This window comes from Melospiza georgiana, chromosome 4 (genome assembly GCF_028018845.1).
Source record: "Melospiza georgiana isolate bMelGeo1 chromosome 4, bMelGeo1.pri, whole genome shotgun sequence".
In the NCBI taxonomy this organism is placed as follows: domain Eukaryota; kingdom Metazoa; phylum Chordata; class Aves; order Passeriformes; family Passerellidae; genus Melospiza; species Melospiza georgiana.
In genome coordinates, this window is record NC_080433.1 from 30,793,051 (window position 1) to 30,819,225 (window position 26,175).

At 52.7% G+C, this 26,175-nt stretch overlaps 2 protein-coding genes across 3 annotated transcripts; one reads left to right on the forward strand and one right to left on the reverse strand.

Annotated features, from left to right (window-relative positions):
• The first annotated feature begins 221 nt into the window (after positions 1-221).
• On the forward strand, positions 222-6,518 carry CDC42EP1 (CDC42 effector protein 1). The gene is made up of 3 exons (XM_058023041.1): positions 222-287; positions 3,746-4,630; positions 5,624-6,518. The coding sequence occupies exons 2-3, from the start codon at positions 4,186-4,188 to the stop codon at positions 6,421-6,423; spliced, it is 1,245 nt and encodes a 414-aa protein (XP_057879024.1). The 5' UTR covers positions 222-287; positions 3,746-4,185; the 3' UTR covers positions 6,424-6,518.
• Positions 6,519-8,914: 2,396 nt separating this feature from the next.
• LGALS2 (galectin 2) lies at positions 8,915-14,888 on the reverse strand. 2 transcript variants are annotated; one of them, XM_058023136.1, is made up of 4 exons: positions 14,806-14,888; positions 10,636-10,718; positions 10,265-10,424; positions 8,915-9,118 (listed from the first exon to the last, which is right to left on the reverse strand). In XM_058023136.1, the coding sequence occupies exons 1-4, from the start codon at positions 14,809-14,811 to the stop codon at positions 8,972-8,974; spliced, it is 396 nt and encodes a 131-aa protein (XP_057879119.1). In that variant the 5' UTR covers positions 14,812-14,888; the 3' UTR covers positions 8,915-8,971. The 2 variants fall into 2 exon arrangements, with proteins under 2 accessions (XP_057879119.1, XP_057879118.1); XM_058023135.1 differs by lacking the exons at positions 10,636-10,718; positions 14,806-14,888 and having other exon boundaries at positions 10,265-10,519.
• Between the last annotated feature and the right edge of the window lie 11,287 nt (positions 14,889-26,175).

Below are 26,175 nucleotides of genomic sequence, written 5' to 3' on the forward strand. Positions count from 1 at the left end.
CGAGGATTGGCTCGGCAGTGCTGCAGCCCGCCCTCCTCCTTCCCACGTCCCCTCCCCGCCAGCTTCGCTCCCTCTCTCCCGTGGCATCAGGGCGTCAGCCTGGGAGAGCCAGCCTTGGGGGACAGCCGTGGGAAAAGGAGGGGACAATGCCTCCGCTTTTCCCCCCACTGCATCCCGGAGCGCAGCACCGGTAATCCTTGGAACAAGTTACGGAGGCCTGCCGAGAGTGTCTCGCAACTTTTCGTCTGGAGGACCGGGAAAAAAATAATAACGCTGGTTCGAAAGAGGTAAATCCTGAAAGTTTTTGGTTCGTGAGTTTGTAGAGCTGGGGGCAGGGGCGTGTTGGGACCAGAAGGAAAAGGGGGGAGAGGGTGTTTGGATTGGGGAGAAGCGGGAGGGGTGGCAAGGCAACAGAGACGGGAAGGATGGTAAAAATAAAGGGAGCAGAAAGCAGGAATGCAACAGGAAACTGGGAGTGAGGAGAGGGGACACGGGACGGGGGCAGAGGCGGGAAGGAAAGGGAGTGAGAAGAGGGTCTCACGGATGGGGGAAGGCAGGAGGACGCTTGTGTCCCAAACCTTGCTCCGATACCCCTCAAAGCCCCACAGGCTCTCGGCACCTCAATTTTAGGGGTATGGAGGAAGAAAGAGAGCACTTTTTCACAAGTGGGCAGGGAAGGGATGGCTGGAAACTGCCCATCTCCATAGCTCCAGCCTCCCTCTGTGTCCCAGAACGTCTGCTTGGAAAAATATCCTTGTTGTACAGAGATATGACTATGTGTATATATAGCAGCCAGCAGCACAGGAGTCAGATTTAGGCATCTGCCTACTGCCCGGCACGGCTCCAGGGAAGCTGAGGGAGGCCCAGCCCAGCCAGCCAAGCCCCTTTCCCCCTTCCCCAAGAGCCTGTCCCTGCTGGCTTTCCTCATCCCAAAGCAGTCACCCAACAGGGGAACTCTGCCTCCCTTCCTTCAGGGAAGGGGAGGTTTTTCATCACTCAGGAAGGCTGGGAAAGCCTTTCTGGCCACCCACTGCCATTTCCACCCGCTCTTCCTGCTGTTGAAACCACCCCAAATTTCTTTTGCAGTATGTCCCCTTTGGGGGAGGGAAGAGGCTGCTTTCAGCAGCTCTATCCAACTAGACATCTGGATTATTTTCCCCTCCTTTCTGGTTTCCGCTCTTCCCAGCAAGCAGAACAGCGCTGGCCATTCCCAGCTAGTGGAAAACCAGTGGTAACCAGCTGAACTCGGGGGGGAACAGGCTGGGAGGAGGAGGAGGAGTGCTGGCAGTGGGTCTTTGAAGGCAGGGGCCCTCCCAGAGGAGGCAAGAAGGGAGACAGAGGGAGTATGCCAGGGAAGGGGAGGCCGTGGTGGGCTGTGGGCTTGGCTTGCCAGGAGCTGGCGAACACCAAGGGCTGCCAGATGGAAGCAGTGGCACCCAGAAAGAGAGAGGGCCAGGCAGAGGGTCCCTTTGCCCAGTGGAGGAAAGGACAGCACCCAGGTCACCCTTTGCCCACAGAATCACGAGTTCCCCTGGCCTGGAGGAGTCTGTTCGGGTGAAGGGGAGGGCTCAAAGGGGGCAGGGATCCACTCCAGGGGCAGTAGGAAAGAAAAGAAGGAGGGAGAATGGAAGGAGGAAAAGCCCAACAGGCCTGCCAGAAACCTGCCATCCAGGTAGGGCTGGGCACCAGCTGCTTCACTCCCTCCCTCCCTCCCTCTCTCCCTCCCTCCTCTTCCCAGCACTTGCTGCCTGCCAGCAGGCAAGGAGAGCCAGGGGCCAGGAGTTGCTGGCTTGCTTCCCTGTGGTGACCAAGGGACAAGGAAGGAGAAACACTTTCCTCCACCCCACTCCCTCACTCAGTAGTTGTCCAGATAGGGAACAAGGGGATGCTCTCCTCCCACGTGCCCCCTTTTCCTTGCCTCCCCACCCCATCCCAAGGTGTGATGTCCCACATAGGGGGGTGCAGGGCAGCTGTGTTGTGGGGGGATCTGGGGTGGGGGTAGGAGTAGCCCTGGCTGGTGCAGTAAATGCTAAAGGGGTCAGTCCCCACTTTGGGTTTTTCAGGGGCTCCATCGTGCAGAGGAAGAGAAAAACTTGAGTGCTGTAGCTCACCTAATCCCCTCTGCCAGAGTCGTGTGCTTTCCTTGGGAGATCCTGGGGACAGCTCAAAAATATGGTTGCATCTCTCTCCCTGTGCTCCCAAGACCCCAGTTGTGCTGCAGGCACCATCCCAGTAGTTTCCTTTGCACTCCAGGAGAGCCCTGACCCAATGGCTGTGGGTGGGCCTTCACCACAGAAAGGAAATAGCTCCCCAGTTGTGCCCTTACCCCAAATCTGCCACGTGCCTGGTTTGCTGCAAGGCAGCACTGCATGGTGTCTGTGGGCAGGAGGACGACATGAGCTACAGGACCTGGGGGCCAGCAGGAACCCAGCCTGCCGCCACTCTGTCCCTGCTGCCATCAGTGCTGCCACCCCAGGAGGCCACTGCCACCCTGGGAGGCAGCCAATGGTGCTGGGCACTGCTGGGGGAGGTTTGTTTTCCCTTCCCCAGTCATTAACCCCAGGCAGATAAGAGAGGCCCCGGGTGAGCAAACAAGGCCAGGGCAAAGCAAAAATGCATCTAGCCAGCCAGGAAAGCAATTTCATGTCCAGGATCCCCTTCTCCAGGGCCTTTGCCATCCTGGCACTGCCTGGCTGCTCCAAGGCGATGCGCAGACAAGCAGGAGAGGCAGGGAATGTGGCAGGGAAAGCCATGCAGCACTGGGGGACCCAGCACACGCAGATAAGAGATGTGGCTCCTGCGTCACCGCTTGGCATGCTGTCCTCCACAGCCAGCCCTGCTGCAGGACTCAACTCTGTGTGATGGCCCAGGCACAGAACTGAGCCCAGGGAAGGATGCGTCCCCAGCTGGCTTCCCAGGCCACCAACACTCTGAGATGTCCCAAATCCTCTCCTTTCCCCAGCCCACCCTCTCCCACTTGCTATGCACGCCAACAGGGGATCTGCTGATCTGACAGTCCTCCCCACTGACTGGGAGGTCATCACCCTGCCGTGCATCCAGTGCATCCAGCTGCTGCTTCCTGCCTGCCCCTCGTTGCCTCTGGGACCTGCCTGAGTGGAGGGACCCATCCCACCTTCTCCTCCAGCCTCAGGCAATCCCCTTGCCGTGCCTCAGTTTCCCCTGTCTGCAGAGCGGCTGCCCTCCCCACACTGCCAACTCCCTGCTTCTCCAATATGTCTGCCCAGCTCCCAGGGACCCAGCCAGTGAAGGACAAACAAAGCAATATACAAATACTGCATTTTTGCTTCCCACCACTCCTCCCGAGAAGCACATGGGCCCCAGGCCTCACCCTCTCCTCAAGGGTTCATCTGAATAGCAAAAAGGAGGGAGAGGTTTCTCGCCCCAGGAGCTGGGGCAGCCAAGCAGGGCATTGCTCTGGGAGGAGGTTCTGCCTCGGAGGGAAATCCTCGGCCTGTGTTGTGGTGTGGGTCTGGCAAAGCTGCTTTGCAGACGGGAAACTAAGGCATACTGAGGTAGGTCAGCAAGGTGAGGGAGAGCACATGTTTTTGGAGGAAAGCCTTTTTCTTCCTCCCCAGGAGAAGGGCCAGATAAAGGGGCAGCCAGTAGCAAGCTCGCCACTGCCTTTTGCACTGCCTTTAATCTCCTCAGGCAGTTCTGTGGATACAGCCAATGGGATTGGGAACATCCTGTCCAAGGCTTTCACTGTTGCTCTTGCCTTATTTAGGTGGCCAACAAGGGGACCAATGCTCTTGCCCTGCCAGTCCACCTGAAGCTCCCTTTGCTGCCTGCTGTCCCATCCATGACTGGCTCCCACTCACCCAGCGACAGTAGAGGACAGCAGATTAACCTCTAAGTCTACGACCAGACACAGCCTTCAGTGACCTCCGCAGAACAGGGGGTGACCCAGACACCCCCTGGGGACATCTGCGTGCCACCACTATCCTCACCACTGGGGACGTACCCTCTGAGGGTGATTTCATGAGCTCGACGTAGCACAGGGAAGCGGGAAACCTGCCGAGAGTTAAAGTGCCATGCACCGTCACCCCAAGAGCATCGGAGCAGAAGCAATGGGGAGGCTGGGGAAGTGACAGAACACCCCAGTGCCGGAAGCCTGGTGAGGGCTGATTTTTGGAGCTTTTTCAAAGGCAGGCTGAAGGGTGCAACATGAGCCTGGGGAAGCTGCCGGTGCTGAGCTGGGTGTCAGGCTCCCATGGCAAGCGGCGGCTGAAGTCGGAGCTGACGCCGGACATGATCAGCCCGCCGCTGGGCGATTTCCGGCACACCATGCACGTGGGGCGCGGCGGCGACGTCTTCGGGGACACCTCCTTCCTCAGCAACCACGGCGGGGCCGACGCCGCCAAGCCCAACAGCTTCCTGGCGCGGACGCTGCGGCACGTGCGCCGCAGCCCGCTGAAGAGACGGGGCAGCGGGGGCCAGGTGGGCGCCTCGCCCGCGCCCCCCGCCATCTCGCCCATCATCAAGAACGCCGTCTCGCTGCCGCAGCTCAACGAGGCCATGTATGATGGAGACAGCACCAGCAGGGGCTTGACCAGCAAGTTCTCCTTCAAAAGTACCTCCAACAGCTTCTCCAAAACACACCAGGCCTATGGTGAGTGCAGCGTGAGGCCCAGGCTGGTGCCCTGGTACTGAACACCCTCTGCAGCCCTTCTCCATTGCTCCATGCCTCAGTTTCCTCCACAGTGAGGAACTTAAGGTTTTAAGGAGGAATGGGATATTTGTGACCGCCTGGTCTTGACAATCGCTCCAAGCAGATAATCCTAACCTTCCTCCTGCCCTTGGAAGGTCTCCTTCCAGGGTGTCCCTCAAAGCGGGGCAGGGATGGTTTCTCTGTTTCTGCCCCTCTCCTGCAGCGCCACACAGCTGGTAGCCTGTGTGCAGTACCTGTAAGGGAGCACCCCCCATCTGCCTTTTTACTTGAGCAGCCTGCCTGAGGAAGCCAAAAAGGTGCTGGGACAGTGCAGCAATTCCCACTCCAAAGTAGTGAGGTCAAGGGGACCCACAGCATGGCCTTCCCCACCTCCACACAGATGCTCTAACCCTGTCCCTGGCTGTGCCAGCCTCTACATCTCCATATGCTGCTCCTTAGGGATTCCATACACCCTTCTCCACCGTGTCCACATCCCTCCCTGCCAGCCAGGGTGCCCTTTGGGGAAGGGTTGTGGGAAGGACATCTGTATGGCTCCTCTCCAGCCTCACTGCACTGGGCTGTGCTCAGCTTTTCCCCAGGGAAGGAGGTCTGGAGCAGAAGGTCTCAGGGTGGGGGTTGGATCAGGGGTGCCTACAGCAGCCGGGGGAGGAGGCCGGGCTCAGAGGGAAAGGCAGGCTGAGGCAATGCTGCCATCTCCTGGTCTCACCTGCCTGGCTCAGCCCCACTGCCAGCTTGCCGAGCCCAGAGCCCACCTGGAGACCCTCTGCTGTAACTCTGGGCTTTGGAGATGTCCACAGAGACACTGACCTGTCCTTTAGAGGCCAGTGCCACTGACAGGAGTATGGCCTGAGCCACTTTGTCAGCAGTGTCCCTTTTCCCCTGCAGAACTAAGTCAGGCTTGCTCCCTCACCAGCCATACCTTCTGCCTCACAGGTCTGGAGTCCGGATTTTGTACCATCCCTCGTGTCCCTCGTTTGGAAAAGGCCCAGGAGAGCACCTGTCCCGGGGAGGACGAGCTGGATCGCTCCGACTCCCTGCTGTCCTTCCGCCTCGACCTGGGGCCCTCCCTGATGAGCGAGCTCCTCCAGGTGATGAGCTTCTCTGAAACCAATGGCAACGAGGTGGGGGAGGATGGCCCACACCTCCTGTGTGAAGAGGGGACCAAGGACAGGGTCCCTCCAGCAGTGCCTGCATCCCATGAAGAGGACAAGGCAGCATCCAGCTTCTGGGACCACTCCAGGCAGAGCAACGTGTCAGGGGCCAGCTCACTGCCAGGCCTGTCGGTCCATGCCAACGGAGAGGCACGTGCCATCGAAGGCGCTGGAGCGAACTCTGTCTGGGCTTCGGGGCCAGGGCCAGTGTCCACAGGGTCCCCGTGGCAAGGCCACTGGAACGACTGCACCATTGAGGCTGGAGAATTTGACCGAGCAGCCCAGGTCCTGGCCCGCCATTACGGTGGGACCAGCACCCCGCGGAGCCCGGAGAAGGCTGAGGGTCCCCGGCAGGCCCGGACACAGACCCCGTGGGAGAGCCCCAGCAGCAGCCTGTGGGGGTCACGAGTGACAAGGGAGAGCCGCTCCCCCGAGGCCAGCTGGAACCAAGGAGAGGAGGAGGAGGAGGAGACCAAGCTCTCCAGCCTGCAGGAAAGCCACAGCGGTGCCCGAGGGGGCCGCAGCAATTCCTTCGAGTATGCCGATGCGGAGGAGGAAGAGGACGATGAAGTCAAGGTGTGAACAGCCATCCCGCCCATCGCAGGCCCCAGCAGAGATACTGGTGCCAGCATCTTTGCCCTCCTCCCTGTGCCCCACCCGCTGGTGCTGGTGTCACCAGCAGGCCCAGTGGGTGACCTCCTTGCCAGGTGGGGGCACTGGGCAGGCCGGGGAGGGCAGGAGGAGAGCCCATCTCCTGGGGGGCTCCCTGGGGCTGGGCCAGTGGGCTCCACAGAGCCAGGCATAGCACCCCTACTCCAGCCTCACGGCCCTTAGACATCAAAGGAACAGCCCCATATGCCAAAGGAACCCTGAATCCTTCCTACCCCATCCCATTCTCCCCAGCACCCCCTCTCTCAAGCCCCAACCTGGCTCCACCAGCATGTCTGGGGACATACTTCATCCTTCCACTGATGTTCCCAGCCCTCCTCTGCAATGGCACGCGTGCCTCCCCAGAGGTATTCCCAACGATGGCTCTGGGAAGAAGGGGATGGCGTTTCCCCAGCTCCAGCTAGTGCAAGACCCTTCAGAACAGCCCATCTATCAACAGGGAAGGTCAGCTGGGGTCCCAAGGGACAGGCAAACCCCACAGAGCTGAGCTTTCTCTTTTCCCCTGCCTCCCTCAAAAAGCTGTGTGCTCGGTGTTCAGGAGGTGAGAGCATGCACAGAAATAATCAGGAAAGTTTCCACTTGCCTCCTGCTGCTGGGCATCACTTAGGACAGCTTCCTTCCTTACCCCCACTCCCCTCAGCAATTGAGAGGAGAGAAACTTTTTGGCTGACTAGTGGCAAAGGCAGGTTGTCAGGTCACCAAATTCTGCAGTTCAGGCCCTAAATATCCCTTCTTTTCCCCCTGCCTCAGAACAAGGAGACTCCTCTGCAGCCACTTGGTTTGTGCCACCATCCTCGTGGTGGTGGTGGCACAGTTTGTGTCTCCATCCTGTCCCCTGCTCATTACCCACACACACCCCTCTTTGCAGCACACCCTCCCCAAGGGTGGCGTGGAGCATGGCTGCTGTCCCCTGCCGGGTGGCCTTGGGTGACACAGCTGCCCTGGAATGAGCTGTCCCCACGCTGGCCCGCGTGCAGATTGGCCCTCACAGAAGCGCCTTTGTGCCACGGTGTGGAGCCAACATGCTCGGGGGCTGAGGTCACTGGGGGGACCCTCACAGGACCCCCCTTGTTCTCGGGGACAGCAGGGCGTGTGCAGTGGGAGGAGATGCTGGGCCATGGCTGCAGGACTCTGCTCCCACGCATCTCTCCTGCCACCCGGCTGCTTTTGCCAGGAAGCTCTTCAGAGCAGGATAAAGAGCTTCAGGATGCACGTGCAAGTGCCACTTGCAGCCAGGCCACCAAGGTTAAGGACAAGCCCATGTGCCCCAGCCTCCCCAAGGGGCTGCCTCATGCCAGCCACCAGCAGCAAACCAGGGCAGGCACCAGCTTCAGGAAGTCCCCAGGTCTGGCCACTGGCAGCCAGCAAGATCAGCCTTATTCTCCCATGCACCTTCCAGGGTGGGGACCTGGGCTCTCAGGATGAGCTCCCCTCTGCCCTCTGCTTCCCAGACCATAACACAAGACCAAAGATCCATATCTGTGGAATTATCCTTTCTGCCTCCCCTCTGTATCCCATGCACTTATTATTGACCTTATTAAAACAGTTTTGATACTAACCTCTGGTGCATCCCCTTGGCTGCTGTGACCTTATTGTCTTCCTTGCCATGTCTGCTGGAGCCCCAGCCACCAATCTTTGGCAGTGAGGAAGTGGAGAGGGAGGGCAAGGACACTGCCACCTTGCCTTGGACCAGACTCCCTGTAAGATGCTCTTCTACTCTGCTCTCCTCCCACCCAGCCTGAAGTGTCCCAATGTTTGCTGTCACACATCAGTCTCACTTTTGAGTTGGCAAGGTACTTTAGAATTAGAGCAGCACATGTAATAATTGGGACTAATTGCCTGTAGTCCTGTGCTAGGAGGCCAAATTCCCACTGTCTCATTTTTGATGAGTAGGATCTGCTGTGGAAATGTCAGAGTAACGGCTAACCTGACTGGAATGTGCCAGCAGTTAAGTGAGGTGAGGTAGAAGGGAAAGTTGGAGACAATCCCTTATCTATGGCAGGAATGTTGGCTGGGGGCATACCTGTGGTGTCATCCCCATGCCACCTTTTAATGATGCACTTTTGTAGCACCAAATGCCACATCAAATGCCACTTCATTTACATTTATGCCTTCCTTCCCAATTCACCATCCCCCCTTCCCAAAAGCTTGGCTGCAGGAAGTAATGGAGCTTTGTGAAAAGATTACACATCCGTTTCCCCAGCAATCATATGGTGTCCTCATCCTGGACCCCACCTACAGCCTGCTTTGGCCTACCTACCATCCCTTCAAGCCCACAGCCTGTTCTGACGTGGAAGGTACCTGGCATTATCCCACAATGGCTTCTTTCCTATTGGTGGGAGAACCTTGGGCTTGGTCACTGGCTTGCACAGAGACACAGAGCTCTCACAGAAGACCAAGCAGCTGGAACAGCCAGACTTCCACTGGCTTGGGTTTTATTAGAGCCAGGAAGCAGTGCCCATCAGGTGAGCTTGAAGGAGATGATCTTCAGTCCCCCCACGATGCTTACGTAGCTGATGTTGCGGTGGCCGTGCCGGTTGGGGAAGCACACCTCATGGCCATCGGGCAGCTTCACACGGAACTTGTCCGACAGCATTTCAATGAAGAACTGGGGAAAAAAGAGAAAGAAGGGCAGGACTTGGGAGCAAAGAGGGTATTCAGAGGTCAGCTTTTAGGCAAAAGGCCTGACTACATAAGAGGGTCAGACCTGTCCACTACAACCTTAAGCAAGGTGCTGGGGGTTGAGGTGAGGGTGATTCAGGAAATGAGCAGTTGATATCAAGGGTCTAAGCAGGAATACAGACTATGACTGGGGAGAGGATCTCTCCCAAGGCTGTTTCAGCTACTCAGAATGTAAACTCCCAGCAGCTAAACCCAGGTATGCCTTTACATGTATTCACAGAGCATATGGAAGGTGTACAACCACTGTTCTGAATAAACCTGACCCCCCAATGCCCTCAGCAGGTCACCAGGACTCAGAAAAAGGAGCTTTGCTGATAAACATGCACAAGCAGACAGGACAAGAATGCATCACTGGTCATTCAAAACTAAAGGCAATGTTCCCCAAAGCCGTCACCTCACTACCCCTTCCCCAAGAGCCGGTTCTGTCTAAAGAAACAAGCTTTCTCTCCACAGATATAGGAACTGGACTACTTCTAAATGCAGTCCTGTTAATCCTAAATGGACTACTCCTAAATGCAGCCCTGTTAGTGATTTGGGACATCAGATAAGGTGAGGCAGCAACTAGGACAGCATCCCTGGCAGGAAGAGAGAAAGGACAGATTGGCAGCATGGATCCAGGAGTAATTAGGACAGAAGAGTTCAGCGAGAGGCTTTTGGACATTGCTCCAAACTCGAGGTTGCCTTAAAGTCTGTGTTTACATAGGAAGGAGGGAGAGAAATAATGTAAACAGCAGCAAACTGTTTCTCTGCTTCTTGGAGACTCCCTTTACTTTCGTACATGCCCCAGGTACACTCCCCTGCTGAGCAGACAGAGGGGCCAGGAAGCACTTACAAAGTGTGAGACAGACAGGGCTCACTTAAAATTCCCAGAAACATGGCAATTTTGAAAGAGGAGTGGAAACGGCAATCAGGACCAAAAACCCAGAAGAGGGGCCATGGTGAGGGAGCAGGAGGTATTGGGTGGAACCGGGAAAACTATGGTATGGGAATCTGCTAACCAGGGGCTTCCCCTCACACCCTATCAGCCCAAACACACCCCACATACCCCCTGACACCATGCTGGCACCCTCACCTTGACAGTGCAGCCCCTGAAGAAAGGGAGGTGGCGGTCACGGAGTTCCGCCTGCCAGGAATCGGAGCACTTGGAGTTGCAGACGATGACAGACTCGTTGAAGCGGGGATTGAAGTGAAATGCCAGATCTCTTGAGCTGCAGCCAAGATTGATGCTGAAGCTGTAAAGGAGCATGAAGAAAATCATATGCATGGACAGGAGAGGGTCTTGGAAGACTTGAGATCCAACACACATCTCTGGACCCAGTTCCTCCATCAGTGTTGCAGGTGGCACAACAATGTGCTATTTTGTATCTGGCAACCTTGGAAAACCACCTTCCTCTATAGCCCACCTTCCACCCCGGCATGGCAAGGTGGTTTCTTTGTACTTACCCAACAGTATCAGCAGATATTTTGCCCTTCACCTTCAGGGTGTTCCCAGGCTTCATATTCAGGTTTAAGATTTCAATATTTCCCTAAGGGAGAGAAAAACAGTCTGTGGGGCTCCTTCAGCCATTCCTCCTGACTTGGCACTACCATTTAGAGGGTGCTGCTTGGAGGCATCCCAGCCAGGAGAACATAAATTGCTCTCAGCTGGTGCTCCTCTCATGACAAAACCCTCCACACTGCAAGTCTTGCATGAACTTCTCATTCAGTGAGAGAAGAGTGGGCTGAGTGAAACCCGCAAGAGAGAAGAGACATCCAAGAGAGAGGAAGTGAAACCTGGCTTGTCCTCAGCAGAATGAAGAGAAAGCAGGACAGCGGAGATACAAAGAGCAGAGGGGCACTGTCCAAGGTTTGGTGGAAAGCCAATGCTGCCCAAGAAATGCAAGTGGTGAGAGTGGCTATGACTCGCCAGTCTCACTCAGCCTTGCTGAGCTGAGGACCCTGGGTGACAGAGGACAGGAGCAGCAGCCCTTACAGGCATTTTCCTCAGAGGGCAGAGTACCCAGGTAGGGAGACACCAGCAGTTTAGCTCAGAAATGCTTTGCACATAGGACCTTACGGCTCTGGACTTCCCAAGGCTTACACATTAACATGACTCCTGCTTCTAAAAAGCTCCAACAGCTGCTATTAAGCCAGAAGGCTTTGATCCCAGGAAAAAAAACTCCATATGTACACTTCTTACTAGGGATTCCAGCAAATAAAAGCAAATCCCAGCCTCCTTGGTGGGGTCCCAGGGGAAGGACTATGACACAGAGCCCTTAGGGGTGCTACTTTAGACATGAGATAGGACAAGCATCTTCCCAGTTGGCCAGGGAGGTGTGACCACCATGTTCCCTTCTTTCCTGTGTGTAACAGCTCACCCAAAAGAATATCCCAGCTCCTTCCTTTTGTGGCAAGGGGCAGCTCCGAAATCCATACCAGCAGACAAAAATGGTCTCCACCATCCTTCCCCACAGTGCTCCAAGGAAGGGCTCAAAGGGGCTTGGAGGAGAGGACAACCAACACATCCCCTCTAGATGGCTTGAGTTATGGAGCGTCCTTTGCAGGAGTGAAAGAGTGGCATCCCAGCTCCTTCCCTTCTTGTGGCTCTAGATTCAGCTGTGTGGATTGCAGTACCCATATGTGGCAGCTCCCTCCAACCTCCCATCCAAGCCCCATCCAAACCCAAACCTTTTAGCCTGAGGAGCCACACACCAGGCCACATCAGGTTCAATAGTCCCATCCTCCCTAATCCTTAGATATAGGAATGTTGTCCTCACAGGAGACTATCATCCCTGCTATATTCTTCCCAGGTAAGAGCTCAGCAGACAGTGCCCCTGCTTTGCAAGACTCCAAAAGTCAAGTGGAAAAAGGAGACGGAGGAGGGGGTCAAGGCTTGAGAGACCAGTCATCCCTCAGTCCCTCTCCCAAGCCCTACAGAGAGCAGCTGAGTGCTCCTGCTGCTGCACAGACAGCTGGTAGACAGCTTCTACCATTTCCTAAAACATTCTGAAGAAAGGATAAGTGCTGATAAGCACTCCTTCCCTGGAGTGTTTCCCACAAGCAAGGGGTCATAAACTCCAGCAGGCTTGGGAAATTTGTTTACTGCGGAGGACCTGAAACTGTTGGTGAAACTTCCAGGGCTGATCATGGAACCAGCAGGAACCAGTGCTGGGGATGGTGTTTTCTGACATTGGGTCTCTTTCCCACCACACTGCTGTGTCCACACCTTCCTATCAACTGCTGCCCTGCAGCCATCCCAGGATAATACAGAGACCAGGGTCCCCTTCTCAAATATTGGAGCAAAACTGAATGACTGGCTAAATTGCACAGTAACTCGCTTTTTCTCTGGGGAGTAAGGATTTGCTGTCTGAACAGTATCCTGGGTATTCCAGTCTTAGTAAATATACCCATGAGAAGGGGGTCTTCTACAGACTTAGGCAAAAGCAAACAAGCAGTAATTGCTTATTTTCATTAAGTATAAACATATTAAACCAAGGCATATCTTTCCAACACAGTTTACAAATGTCATACTTGTTAACCTTCATTACTTGGTTAAATTTGTAAACAAAACTTAGAGATACATACACAAATTAAAACCACCAGAACATAGTACACAGAAAAGCTAAAATCTGCTGTGGGTGCCTAAGGTTGGAATAGGAGAACCCTCAGCTCTAGGTGCAGTTTCTAATATGCAGGATTCCTATAACCTGGAAAAAACATGAAATGGAATTGCTCCGTTTCTGTCTAACCAGTGCACAGTGGGTTAACAGGAGGGCATTATCCATCTGGCAATAATTTGATGGATTTTTCCAGAACTGTCTTTCACTTCCCAAGGGTAACACAGAAAACTTCAGCTCTGTCACCACCCTATCAATACCTGCAGCAGTGGGTACTGTTAATGGAATCAAGTCTTGGTTTAGATTTTGGCTTTGCTGTGCTGGTTTAAATTCAACAGACTCACCAGGGGGGTTCAGGTGGCTTCCCAGATGTTGCTCCAACCCATCCCATATGGCACCAATAATTCCCTATTTCCTGGGAGAATTCATACCAGGTAGGTATGTGAATTTGGTCTGTAGATGGTTGTGCCACTGCTGCAGTAATATTCATGGTGCCATCCATTTGTATGTGAATTTGGGCTTTTGAAACAAACATTTTCAGCCTATCTGGAAGGCCACAAAGGGGAGGAGTTAATAGGGCTGGACTGACAGGAGCTACCATCAGGACTCGCCTTAATTGGTGTCTTTCATACATTGCTTAATTACATGCTGCCTTTTGCACAGAGGCTGCCAGATCTGAGAATCCTGTCGTTTTAAACAGCAGCAGGCTTTCCTGTGTCCTCTGGGTCTATGCCCCCAGCCCAGCAGGCAGCTCAGGCAGTCAATGAGTAGTTATGGTTACCCGGGGTGGTAGTTAAAAATACTCTGTCACCAGAATCTTTCTGCCTCTTCCTCACTCAGCAAGATCTGATCTCTGCCCATAAGAGAAACTTGTATTCAGTTTCACATTCCCCTGAACATCTAGAATGTTCTTCCTGCAATGTATCTTATTCTGCAGGGAACAGTAGTGCGAGTTTCTCCACCCTCCTCATCCACAGTTTCAGTTTCAATTAAAGGCTGAACTTTTTCTGCTTTTGGGGTAGCGTGAGAGTCTGCCTCTAAATCACCACCACTGTACCAAATGTTCCCATCCCATGTTTCAAGATCCTCACAATATACCACCCTGTGATATATTTAATATTATTAATTATATTATTAATAGTATTTTATTAATATATTTTAAATCATTTAAGTAATTTATTAATATAATGTAAATAATATATTAATTATATTATTAATAGTAATTTACCTAGATTTTTCTGCATCTGTTTTTCTCATATTTCAGCTGCAGAACGTTTTTTCTAATTGTTCATTTTTATTTAAAAGAATATCTACTAGTTTTTACGATTTCTCCCGTGTCCCTTTCTCAAAAGACAATGCTGTTCTAAGAACCTCATTTTCTGACTTCAAACTCGTGAATTTTACATCTGCAACCCTTTTCAGGAGGCAGGTTTGATTTTTGCACACAAGGTAAACAACCTCCCAAATCTGCACAAATAACTTACCTTCTTACCTTTGATGAGCAACTTACCTTTTCCTCATCCCATTTTTCATTCGAACTGCAAACTAGTGATGTGGTCAGCTATTGCCTGTACATTATCACAATTAGTTTATACCCATTCCAGCCCTAGAGGAGAGAGGCAACTACCAAGACAGAGTAAAATTTTAGCTTTACACTGGTCACCCTTGATAACTATCTCCCTCAGAAGGAGGCAACCTGGGCACACCAGGCAGGAGAAAGATGTCACCCACAGAGGGACAGTAAAAGTAACAGTAAAGGCTTGGTCAATCTCCCACCAGGTGGGAAGAACAGTCAAAGTTCGGAATTGTTGAACAGCACTTTGGGCCAGAAAATGGTGATGCCAATTAAAATGCTACAATTTACTGTTGAAGTCATCTGCCCAAATTAAGGTGGAAAGGAGACTAAATGCCAGTTCAACAATGCCAACTTTATTTTACAAAATTAATCTTATATGGAAAAGAGGGAGAGAGAAAGAGAGAGAGGGAGAAGAAGAGAGGTCAAGTAGAAGGTGGTCACCTCCATGGATCTAGCAGCCTCCCGTTGGTCCTTCTGTGCCTTGGGCTTCTTGATGGTGGGGTCTCATCCAGTCCACTTTATTTCCTCAATAATTCTTATGCAGTCCCTTATTGGGTAAAAAGCAGAAGCAGAAGTGGCTTTCAGTTCCACATTAGCATGTGAGGGAAGAGTAGGCATGGTTCTGCCATCGTGCACACTCAGATCTTAATTCAATGGTCACCAGGGGATTCTGAGGGTTGTGTGAGACAAGTACCTCAAAATATAAGTGTCCTATTTGTGACCCCACTTCTTGCACTTCCACAGTAGTTCACTTCTTATCCAAACACACTACAGTTGAACTTTGACCTGAACAGTTTTGATTCAGTTGAACTGAACCAAAACTGAAACCTTGTTTCCTTCATGGGTTGTGCACAGGCACTTGTGACTTTTTTTCTGCAACAAGTTCACCACCAAGCCCTTGTTTAAGGCATGTACTGCAAATTACTAACCCTTTCCCTACAGCTGCCTGAGAGGGAGAGCAGTGTGTGTCTCCTACTGTGTCCAGTTCTGGGCTCCTCAGGACGAGGGAGCCATGGAGCTCCTGGAGCGGGTCCATCAGAGAGCTATGGAGATGATGGAGGGACTGCAATGTCTCTTATGAGGAAAGGCTGAAGGAGCTGGGCCTGTTCAGCCTTGAGATGAGACAACTCAGAAGGGACTTCACCAATGTCTACCAGCATCTGAAGGAGGGTGTCAGAGGGATGGAGCCAGACTCAGTGGTGCCAAGCAATAGGACAAGAGGCAACGGGCAGAAACTGATTCACAGGAAGTTCCATCTGAACATGAGGAAGTGCAGGTGATTGCACAGTGGAACAGACTGCCCAGAGAGGTTGTGGAGTCTCCCTCACTGGAGATATTCCAGGACCATCAGTATGCTATCCTGTGCAATGTGCTCTGGGACAATCCTGCTGGAGCAGGGAGGCTGGGAAAGGAGGAGATGAGCCCCTGTGGGCCCTTCCAACCTGACCCATTCTGTGATTCTGTCTGAGGGATGAGTAAAACCCTGTGCAGAGAGTTGAGTGCAGAGCCACAAGTACCGGGGATGCGAGAATATGCAGAGAGAGAGGCGAGCAGGAAAGAGGCACGAGCTGCTCAGAGAGGGGCCATGAGATTTTATCAAGATAACATTTACCCCCTCCTACAATGCTCAGCAGGGGCGTTCACCCCCCTTTTATTTGCCATTGGGAACAATTGTGGGAAGCCAGGCAGCAACTCTGCCAGCACTGGCGACTTCCTTTGTCTGCAGAGCTGAGCCTCCACGTGGTCACACACCAGCCCTGTGCAGATGGTCTCCCTCGTGCAGGGGTATGTGCTCCCCACATCCAGAAGGGGATGAGACTTTAGGGACCCCAGAAGAGACAAAATTCTCCACTGCAGTTGGACAATTTTGGAGATGGTGATTGGGATGATGAAAGGAGGGTGACAGGGGCAGGTTGATATTTCCCTGCTGACACTGCAAAGCAGAAAGCCTGGGGAAACAATGATAGCATGGGAATGTAAATCCCAAAGAAAGAGGAAATCCGGCTAAAGAGCATCTGCAAAAGAGGTGGAGGATCTGTGCAGTAAGGAAAACATAAACAATAGCTGTGGAAGCTGGCAGCTGCTGGTGCAAAGGATCCAGGAACCCTTCACTCCCCAGAGAGATGATCCTATAATAGGATACCTGATTGGGAGCACCCCGCCAGGGACCCCTAGATTTCTACCCAGGCCAGAGGGCAGTTGGCTTGTACTGGTGTGGGACACCCGTGTTCACATCACTGTGACCACAGGCGCATTTGCTGCATTCTCAGGGGGACAGCAAAGACCCAACGAGCAGTCACTTGGTGTGAGGGTGGGGGCCACCTGTGACCCAAGGGCAGGGTGAGCTTCCAGCAGGGAGCAGGCAGGCCTGCAATTTCGCATGGAGAAAACAAAATAACCCTTAATATATTTTAAGAAGGGAAGAGCCTAATGCAAGCATGTTGGCTTTCAGCCAGGAGAATGGTAGGGAAGGTCCTCTGCAGACAGCTTTCACCCCATAAAATGCAGCAGCTCTATTGCAGAGGTCCCACATGGTAAATTTTGGGGTAAATCAACAATCTTTCCCAGCCTTCCCACTAGTCCTGAGTGATCTCAGGCCACCAGGAGCACCAATGGGATCTCAGGACCCTGGGTGCCTCCAGACAGCAGCACCTGCTGTACCATAGCCTAGAGCTGCCACCACAGCCACAGGGCACCCACACAGCCTTTGAGAACAGACTGAACGCCACCCTCGCCAGCAGGCTGCCAAGATCCTCGGCAGCATCCTTGCTGGCAGAAGGATTTATTTTGTTTTCTTATTTGGGCAGGAGATAAGCCAGCTAGGTGTGAAGCCCGGAAGAAAACCACAGACTTCTCCACTTCCCAGCCAAGGCAGACTCAGCAGCTAGAGGATTCTCAGGGCCTTTTGTGGCAGAGACAGCCCCCAGAATCCACACCAATCCAGCATGCCAAAATCATCCCCACCCTCTCTCTCAACAGGATTCTGAGGAAGGGCTGCAAGGGGCTCAGAGGAGAGGGCAGCCAACACATTCTCTGCAGACAACATGAGCTATGAACAGCTCCCTGCAGGAGTGACACAGGTCACCACCAGACATAATGCCCAATCCAGAAGGCATCAGGAAGATAGAGGAAGGCAAGGCAGCCATCCTGGGTGCATGGATGCATGTGCCACTGTCCCCACATCAACCCAAGCTCTGCAAGAAGAGGGCAGAGATCCCTTTAGCACCCTCATGAAAGGCTTGGTGCTAACTAGGCACCAAAGTGGCACTGGAGAATAGCACTGCAGCATGGATGAGGTACCTGTCCCATGTTGCACTCCAGGCACCGAGGGAGCCTGTGTCTTGGACCAGGCATCAGTGTCTGCTCAAGGCAAAGGGAGCTGGAGAGATCAACCACGCATTCTTTCTCGGAGTAGCAGCTGCTTACTCTGCTATTATTTCCTACTGCTTCATATAATTTGTACTCCACAGCAAGCTATTGTCCCTTTCCACTGGCTATTTATTTCCTTGAATAGCCTCTGGGGAAAGATTTCAGTGCGAGAGTAAAGAAAAAAGAAAAACTCCACACAATAAATCTCAAGCAGTGACCTGATTTAAACTGTGTTCTCTGACCTCATCTGGGCCCTGGTTGTGGTTCCTCGTGGCAGTTGTGATTAAGGCCTGTTTCTGCTTTGATTTCCTCTCTTCATTAAGCCTAGGGGGGAATGACCCCTGCCTTAGAGGGCTGTGGGGTGGATTTTCAGAGGCCAGGGCTCAGGACACAACTGAGCAGAAGCTTCCACCACCTCCTAACGGAGATGCTCAGCCCTCCACTTGCCAGTACAGAAATTCCTGGATAGGATTAGCTTCTCCTTTAGTCAAGAGGTGTTGGTTGGTCTCTCAGCAGAGAGTGCTGCAACCTACCCCCAGCTGATCCCTGAGCTCTGAAAGTCAGCCAGCTTCCTAACAGAGGAGGACCGAAAGAACAGAGTGTACTTACCTCAGCCAAACACTGAGGTAAGCAAGAAACTGGGTAAGCAGGTCTGAGGATCTGAAGGGTGTTTACAGGACACAGTTGTCCAGGAGATGCAGGAGAAGCCAAAGCAAGGATGAGCACAAGAAAAAAGTGCCCAGGAGCACCAAGCCCCTGCCTAAGATGTTATCCAGAGTGGGATGGCTCCTCTAGAGAAAGCACTGGTCTCCACATTCAGATCAGGTAAAATGGGAAGCAACAAAGGACTAGAGATTAATCTCCTGCCCCTCCTCCTGCCTCAGCTTCCTCACAGTGCATCATCCAGAGCACCGGTGGAAACTACAGAATTAGCATCCATGATCTAAACCGGAGGGCAGGAGATCAGAGGCCATCAGCATCCAGTAGGCTCTCCATGAACATCACCCCTCTTCAGCTGTAGGGTGCAATTTCTCTTCCTTAGGAAGTGGGGGAAGGAAGGAAGGACAAAGATAGCTGAAGAACTAAAATGTGGGGGAAACCCCACACCTTTCTTCAGGGCTAGGGGCAGCAGTGAGAAAGGGAATCTGCATCAAGCAGGGGAGCAGATCAAGAGCACAGGGAACAAGTACAGCCTCAGTCTCCATCTCTCTCCCTCCTCTGTCTGAAGGGTGGTGGTGCCATGGTGGCTGGCATCTCCCATCTCCATGGGAGAGCTCAAACGTGCTCTGATAGATGCTTTCCAAGTTATGTCCTTGAACTTTGCAGGGAATGTCTGTCTCAGGCAGCTCTGAAGTCTGTATAAACATTTCTGTGTGGTCTGAGCTGTGCACAGGGAAGGGGAGAAAGGTGGCTCATTTGCAAGGAAGTTGGTCCATAAAGGGTCATTTTTATCAACCCAAGCAGCCAGATGAGTCATGTCTTCTGTCCTCAGCTTGGCTGAGGGGCAGGGGAATGAACACAAGTGGCAGAGGGTGGAGAAGGGAGGTCAGAGCACTGATGGCATGCCACCCAGTTCCATTTCCAGACTTCATTTCTCCAATTCTTTCACTCATAGGTGCATGCCAGGAAATGCGGGTTGTGGGAAAGGCTTTCAAAAACACGCCTGGAGATAATAATTCCCTGGTGTTGAAAGCTTTCCTGCTGGAAAATAGAAGATGTATAGAAAGCTCACAGCTTCTCTCTCTCTGGGATTTTTGGGATCACACAGCTTTACCCACAATCTCTAGATGAGATATATTAACTTAATGGGAAAAGGATCCTCCAAAGAGCACTCCAAAAAGGATCAGTTTCATGAGGTCTTGTGGTCCACTTGCATCTTCCACCAAAAGATTATCATCTGCAACAGTTTTATCTTACCATTGAGCAAAGAAGATGGCAGCTCCCTCACAAGAGGAAACTGAGGCACAGACACCCAAGTTCACATCCAAAATCAACTCCTCCTCTTTGGATTCTCATCCTAAAGTTTTCACGGCCACAAAATCAAATCAAATCATTTTGCAAACCTGTGCAAAAAGCTAAAAGGAAGCTGTGCTCTCCTAGCTGATAGCACTGCAGTATCAAAGATGCTGATCTCTCATCACACCATCTACTATCAGCAGGAGGTACTGAGGCATTCGGTGCCTCTGGAAAAAATCAGCCCTTGGGTGGGTCCAATTAAGTCTGAAAACCAGAGGCATTCAAAGAACAGAAGTCTTCCTGCAGTGGAAGCCATGGCACTTCCAAGATGCCCCAAGCCCAATTTGATTGAGTTCAAGGGGGCCATTTCCCACAACAGAGGCAGCATGAGACCAGCTGGCTGGAACTAGAATAAGCCAAACAGAAATGCAGCATTGCACCATTATACAAAAGCTCCTTGGGGACCTCCCTCCGCAGAGCAGCCATCCTGGATTCAACCCCCCAGCACAGCCAGAGCAAGCAGTGAGAGTGCCTGCCGAGTCTCCCTTTCAGAGTGATTCTCACAGCTTCCTGCGCTCAGCCCAGGCAGGTTGGACAACTCTTGAGGACTTGCAGGAATCTTTCAGACAAGCAGAATCCAACTGAGTCACACGCACAAGGCACGATGCCAATGGTGGCTCATCCACTGGAAAAAAAAAAAAAAAAAGAGAGAGAAAGAAATGTGAAGGGAGAAATAGCAAGTTTTGAAAAGCCACAAGAATTAACAGCTCATAGGCTGGAAAGAAGGGGAGCAAAAAAAAAGTCTGTTCTCCCATGCTCATGTCACTAAAGCCAAGTATCCTTCATCTCCACTGGGAAGCAGCAAGCCACCTTACCACACTCTGAGAGCATCTGAAGGGGTGACCCACCCTGGACCCAAGGCCATGACTGAGGTCTGCAAAGGAAGGGGTTGTCAAGTCAAAACTATCCATTGCTGCAAAATCAGCTTGAGCAAACTCCCTTTGATGGCACTGCAAAATGAAACAGTAAAAACCAAACCAGATGAACATGGGAAAGAAAAGCTGCCAAAAAAAAGGGAGTCCAAATCCCCAAATGACTGACTCAGTGCAGGAAATGGGCATCTAAAGAGGGAACTGCAGGCATCTGAAGGAGATCTAAGAAAAGATCAGGCCCACACAAATGACTCTCCATACTCCTTTTCTCCCATTTTCCAGAGGGGAGGGCACCAGAAATACCTATGGACCTTCAGAGTGAGACACAGGAAAAGAGCTGGGCCACAGAACTGCCCTGAGGTATTTCATCTCCACTAGATACTCCAGGGAGCAGGGCAGTGACTGCTTTGCACTGATGGGACACCTGGTCTCCGTTTCCAGCACTACACTGGGCACTCAGGGACACCCTGTCCCACACAGGCGTCCTGTCCCTTCTCTGGACTGCACCCACGAGCCTCTACTCTTGTTTCTGACCCATGTGGCCAGTAGTACATCAGCCCTCACTGGAGCACAGTGGATGTTTATTTTGCATTCCCAGCAGTCATGCCAAGCTCTTTGTTCTCTCTGGCTCTCTTTCCCTTCCTTCCAGTTTGTGCCTTTTCCTGCTGTCCTTTTTTTCCCTCACCACTGGCAACACGCAGGGGCCAGAACCTGGCTGTGTCTCTCTAGCTGCCCCCAAGTTTCTTTGTGCTGCTCCCCTCCTGGAGAGCCCCCAGCAGCAAAACAAACACCAGGCTTTAATTGCAGTCAGATTCCTGGACGGAGGATGCTTGCTCCAGAGAGAGGAAAAGAATATTTGAAACTAAATGCCTTCAATGCTACTCACCCCAGACTAATCTTATCATATCACAGGCTGAATAGCCTCAAACACCAGTTGCCAACAAACAGACTCAAACAGACTTCCCAAGCTGGGAGATCTGATAAGCACAATGTGAGGACAGGTGGCTGCGACTGCCAGGCAAGTTCCCATCTGCAGCAGATATCTTATCTCTTCTGTCAGGATGGGACACACATCCACACAGCAGGGAAAAGCCAGTGGAGACCTGCTTTCTGGTCCTGAACGTGCACGTAGCACTGCTTACAACACCATCCCTGAGGAACATCTCTATTATTCACTCGGCCTCATTAGGAAAGGGGTGGGAATCTTTCCTGAACATCTCTGTCAGAGACAGGGCTTCCCTGAGAGATGGCTCAGGATGAGCTGAAGAGTGCCTCACACTAGTTCTGGACACCAGCAGGAGAAGCACAGCAGTCAGAGGGAAGAAGTCTCATAGCCCACTCTTGAACCATGCCATGACATCAAAGCTTTTAACCCTACCAAATCCCAGTACCCTCCTGAAATTCAGCCAGAGCACCGTTGCTGGGAACCAGGCTACTCCATATGCAAAGCTACTCTCTTTGGGGAGGAGCAACCTCTGTGGAAAGAGGAGCACCCTCTGCTAGGAGCATCTCCCTCCTCTCCAAGATGAGGGGGCTTGGGCTGCTCATCAGGGACAGCAAAAGTGCAAGGTGGTTGCAGCAAGAACCATCCAGAACATGGACACTGCCTTTGAAAAGCCTGTGGAGCTGAGGGGAACAGTGAGTGGCTTGAACAAAGTCCCTCCAAGTGGAGACAAGGCAGAGGCTGGTCAAAGGCACCTGCTCCTTCTTCTGGCTGGGGGACACATCTGTCAGCAGCATGTTAAATGGGGGATACATGAGCTCTGCCCCTGTTCTGCTCCCTGGCTTGAGCTCCCAAACCTGATGTGGCTTGGGGTGGCAGGGGAAAGAGGACACAGGTGTGTGTGCATGGGAAGTTCTTGCAGAAGCATGTGCTCCATGGGCTCCTTGTTCTGCCAGCCTCAAGCAGGAGAGCCAGAAGGGCAAATTCCACGTGCTTTTATGCCCAGGCCTGTCTGATCCCTGCATCAAGGAGCAGGCCCACACACTGACCTCATTTGCTTGGACAACATTTTCTCCTAATATCTCACCCACCCGACATGACAGAAGGTCAAATGCAGCCAATGATGCATAGCATGGAGTATTGGACACTGAGTCACAACCCACAGTTCAGCCATACCCAGCAGACAGAGCATTTCCCAGTTTCAGTCTGGCACACACACCTCCATCCCACACACTCACCCACGACCTGTTGCATGACATTCCCCAATCTTCAACGAGGAAAACACTGGAAAATTAGAGGATAAATGTACAGGCTGCAGGTGACTGCACTTCAAAAACCTGTCTTCTGAAGCACCTGGGCTTACAGGGTGTAGCTGTTTCACCCTTGGCCCCAAAAGCCAAGGAGCAGAACACAGCTCCCATCCATGGGGTTAAAAGCATGGCAACAAGGCTCTGTTTGGAACAGTTCCCCCCAGCCTACCCTGTCCCCCAGCCATGCCTGGGCACTGTGGCACTGCTCAAAACCAAGGCAGGGGAATTGCTAACAACTGCACGACACAAGATATCATCCTGAGGCAATGCTCAGGCCCAGCCCTGCTCCTGTTGCACTTACTAAAACAGATGAAGCCAGAGGGACTAGAACGGAACCTATGAAAAGCCAGGTCCACCCTTGGGTAATCTGCGTATGCAGACTCAGCGTCTCCCTCCCCCTCCTCTTGGGTCACAGCTTTCTTTTGATCCCTGGCTCCACGTCCACCCTGCCCCAGCACTGGGATCGCTCTGCCCTGCTGCTCCTCACCATCAGCAGCAGCGGGGCAGAAGCTGGCTGTAGTGCCAGGTGGCAGAGACTGAGCAGCCAGGCTGCAGGGAGGGCGCCGCCGGACTGCCTCCTCCTGCTGTTCCACAGCCCGGACTTCAGCCAGCACTGGAGTTTCCTAGGGAACCTGAGGCAGCTGCAGCCAAAACGAGATTGCTGGCAATGGGGGATTTTCAAGCCTGGGCCAAAACCCATCTATTCAAGCTCATCATGGCACACTTGAGCCAGCTGCACAGCTGAGTACACGTGCATTCGGCACTGGGGCACTCTGCAGCAGGAAAAGAGATGCTGCACACACCTGATCCCTGAGCTCCTGGGTGGCTGCCACATTAACCATCCCCAGCAAACGCTGCACAGGGCTGATCCCTGAGCTCCTGGGTGGCTGCCACATTAACCATCCCCAGCAAACGCTGCACAGGGCTGATCCCTGAGCTCCCAGGCTGCTGCCACATTAACCATCCCCAGCAAACGCTGCACTGAGGCACGCTTGGCTGTCGCCGCAATGCGGGGATGTGTTCATCACCCAGCTTGGGGATTTGCTGCAGCTGGGCTCCCCGATTTGCTTCAGGATGCTGAGCTTCGTGTTGCCAATTTCTGCTCAGATCACGCTTGGGTGCCCATGAAAAATGCCTTTGCAATAGGGTTTTTCTCCTTCTCCCTCCTGCTGTTCTTTAGAGCCAAACTGTATCTCAGCAAAATCCAGGCTCTTGAAGTGCTTTTCTCCCTCCAGTACTTGTGCTCTCTCATCATGCCCTTCCCATCTGCCAGCTGCAACTCTGCAAGCAAGGGGTAAAGCAAGAATGGGTGAATCTGTTCACGTTTTCCAGTGCCTCTGCCGACTCCTGAGCACCGAGTGCACAGTATTGGTCATGGATCTGTTCCAGTCTGGAGCTGATCTCATCAGCAGTGCTGCGAATGACTCCATCGAGGCTCCCCCTTGCGGGCTCAGGGCCCTCAGCGCTCACTTCAGCCGCATAAATTCAAAGCAGCTTGCTCTAACCTGGCAGGTCTTCCTCTCCTTGTTCAGCTTCCAGCTACAAAACCTACCAGCCCCCAAGCCACAGCTATAACGAGGGATTCTGTCCCATCAGTTTTATTTCATCTTTGCCTGCTGCACATACAGCTCCTCAGCAGCAAGAGCATTCCCATATTCTCAGAGCACACCCCAAATGCCCCAGACCTCGTTGGAAAGAAGCTATCAGCATCAGCAAACCCACTTGAGCCTTCCCCAGCATGTAAAGAGACAATTTCACACCCCACACTGCACAGAAAGGCACTGCTGCATGCTCAGGCAAGGAATAAAGACATCCCTTGAGCTGGGAAGTAAGGCTTGAACACAAGGAAACAGGGATCTGCACAGCTCACCTCTAACTCTGGTATTTGCTTCTCTCACTTGTCTCGCTGAGCCAGTTGCTCTAATGACAGAACCAATGTGGAAAGGAAAATTGGTGTACAGAGGTCAAGGCAATTCCCCAAAGGAAGAAAATGAAATTATACCCCCATGCTAACAACCAGGGAAACTGAGGCAGCAAGATTAGCTGAGTATTTCCCTGAGTCTTGCTTCAAGACATGCTTAATTGCAGAGATCTAGCCAGCAGGTTTTCTGATCCCTTATGCAGCATCCTGTTTCCTCATTCTGCTCCTGTAGCTGCAGAAGGATGCCTTTGATCACCGGGGACAGGTCTTCCTACAGCTGAAAGGGAAACTGCTGAAAGAAATGGAAGGGAGCAATCCTGGTAGATGATTGCATACAAGAAAGTGCTGCATATGAAAGGGAAGGAGACATTTCCTATTAGATTAAAGGAGCTCAAACCTGCTCTCCCTCTACAGAAGTATGCAACTCTATACTTGCCTCTCTAATTGCAACCCTCTGCTGGGAAAGGTGCTTGAAAGTATTGCAAAAGGAAGGAGATTAGCCAAGGTCAGGGAATAGCAGGGCTGCAAATCCAGAGGACTATGTAAAGAGGTGCATGGTCCGAGGTGTTTTTAGGAGAGGTGCTGCCTGCTTGTTCCAAGAGTGAAAACTGAGCCAGCCCCCAGGAACTGGCTGCTGGAGTCAGCCAGAGCAGGAAAACAAACAAACAAACACACACACACAAAAAAAGTAACAAAAGATCACAATACCAAACTTCAGGAAAGTGAAAGGTCTCTGGCAGAACACCTTGCCAAAGAAAGGAATCTGATGGGGAAAGGAAGGCTCATGTCCTGGACCAGAGCTGACGACCCAGGAGGAAGCACACACAAGCAGATCTGAAAAAGATCACAGGGTTCACATAAACACACACGGCAGAGAAGCCAAACAAACATGGGAACAAACAAGGGGTGACAGGGTGGTTCTGGCCGGCAGAAGATGACAGGGCAGGTGGAAAACCCCTCTCCCAGGCGGACCCGGCACTCCTCTGAGGCCTCTCCTTCCCGATGGAGAGGGACTTGGCTTGTTTGGGATTCACCTCGAGTGTGCAAGCAGCAGGAGCGTTCGCTGAGCCCGGGCTGCTCAGGCAGGGGCTCCCTTGCCTGCTGGTGCCCTCTGCGGGCGGTGCTGCGGAGCCGGGTACCACGGACTGCGTCCCTCTGCCGAACCTGGGACTGCACCCCTGCGCCGAACCTGGGACTGCATCCCTCTGCCCAACCTGGGACTGCACCCTGTGCCGAACCTGGGACTGCACCCCTGCGCCGAACCAGGGCCATGCTCTGACCCCATGAGCCGTGCTCATCCAGGCCTCTGGCTTGCACGCCACCACTTTCCTCCGCAACTGGCTCCAAGCTAATTATAGCTCCGGTACTTTCCCTCTGGAG

Coding starts and splice junctions, on each gene's coding strand:
- CDC42EP1 (XM_058023041.1), top strand. CDS start 4,186: ATGAGCCTGGGGAAGCTGCCGGTGCTGAGCTGGGTGTCAGGCTCCCAT. Junction 4,631..5,623: donor CAAAACACACCAGGCCTATG/GTGAGTGCAGCG, acceptor TCTGCCTCACAG/GTCTGGAGTCCGGATTTTGT.
- LGALS2 (XM_058023135.1), bottom strand. CDS start 10,519: ATGGAGGAACTGGGTCCAGAGATGTGTGTTGGATCTCAAGTCTTCCAA. Junction 9,119..10,264: donor TCAGGGGCTGCACTGTCAAG/GTGAGGGTGCCA, acceptor TTTTTTCCCCAG/TTCTTCATTGAAATGCTGTC.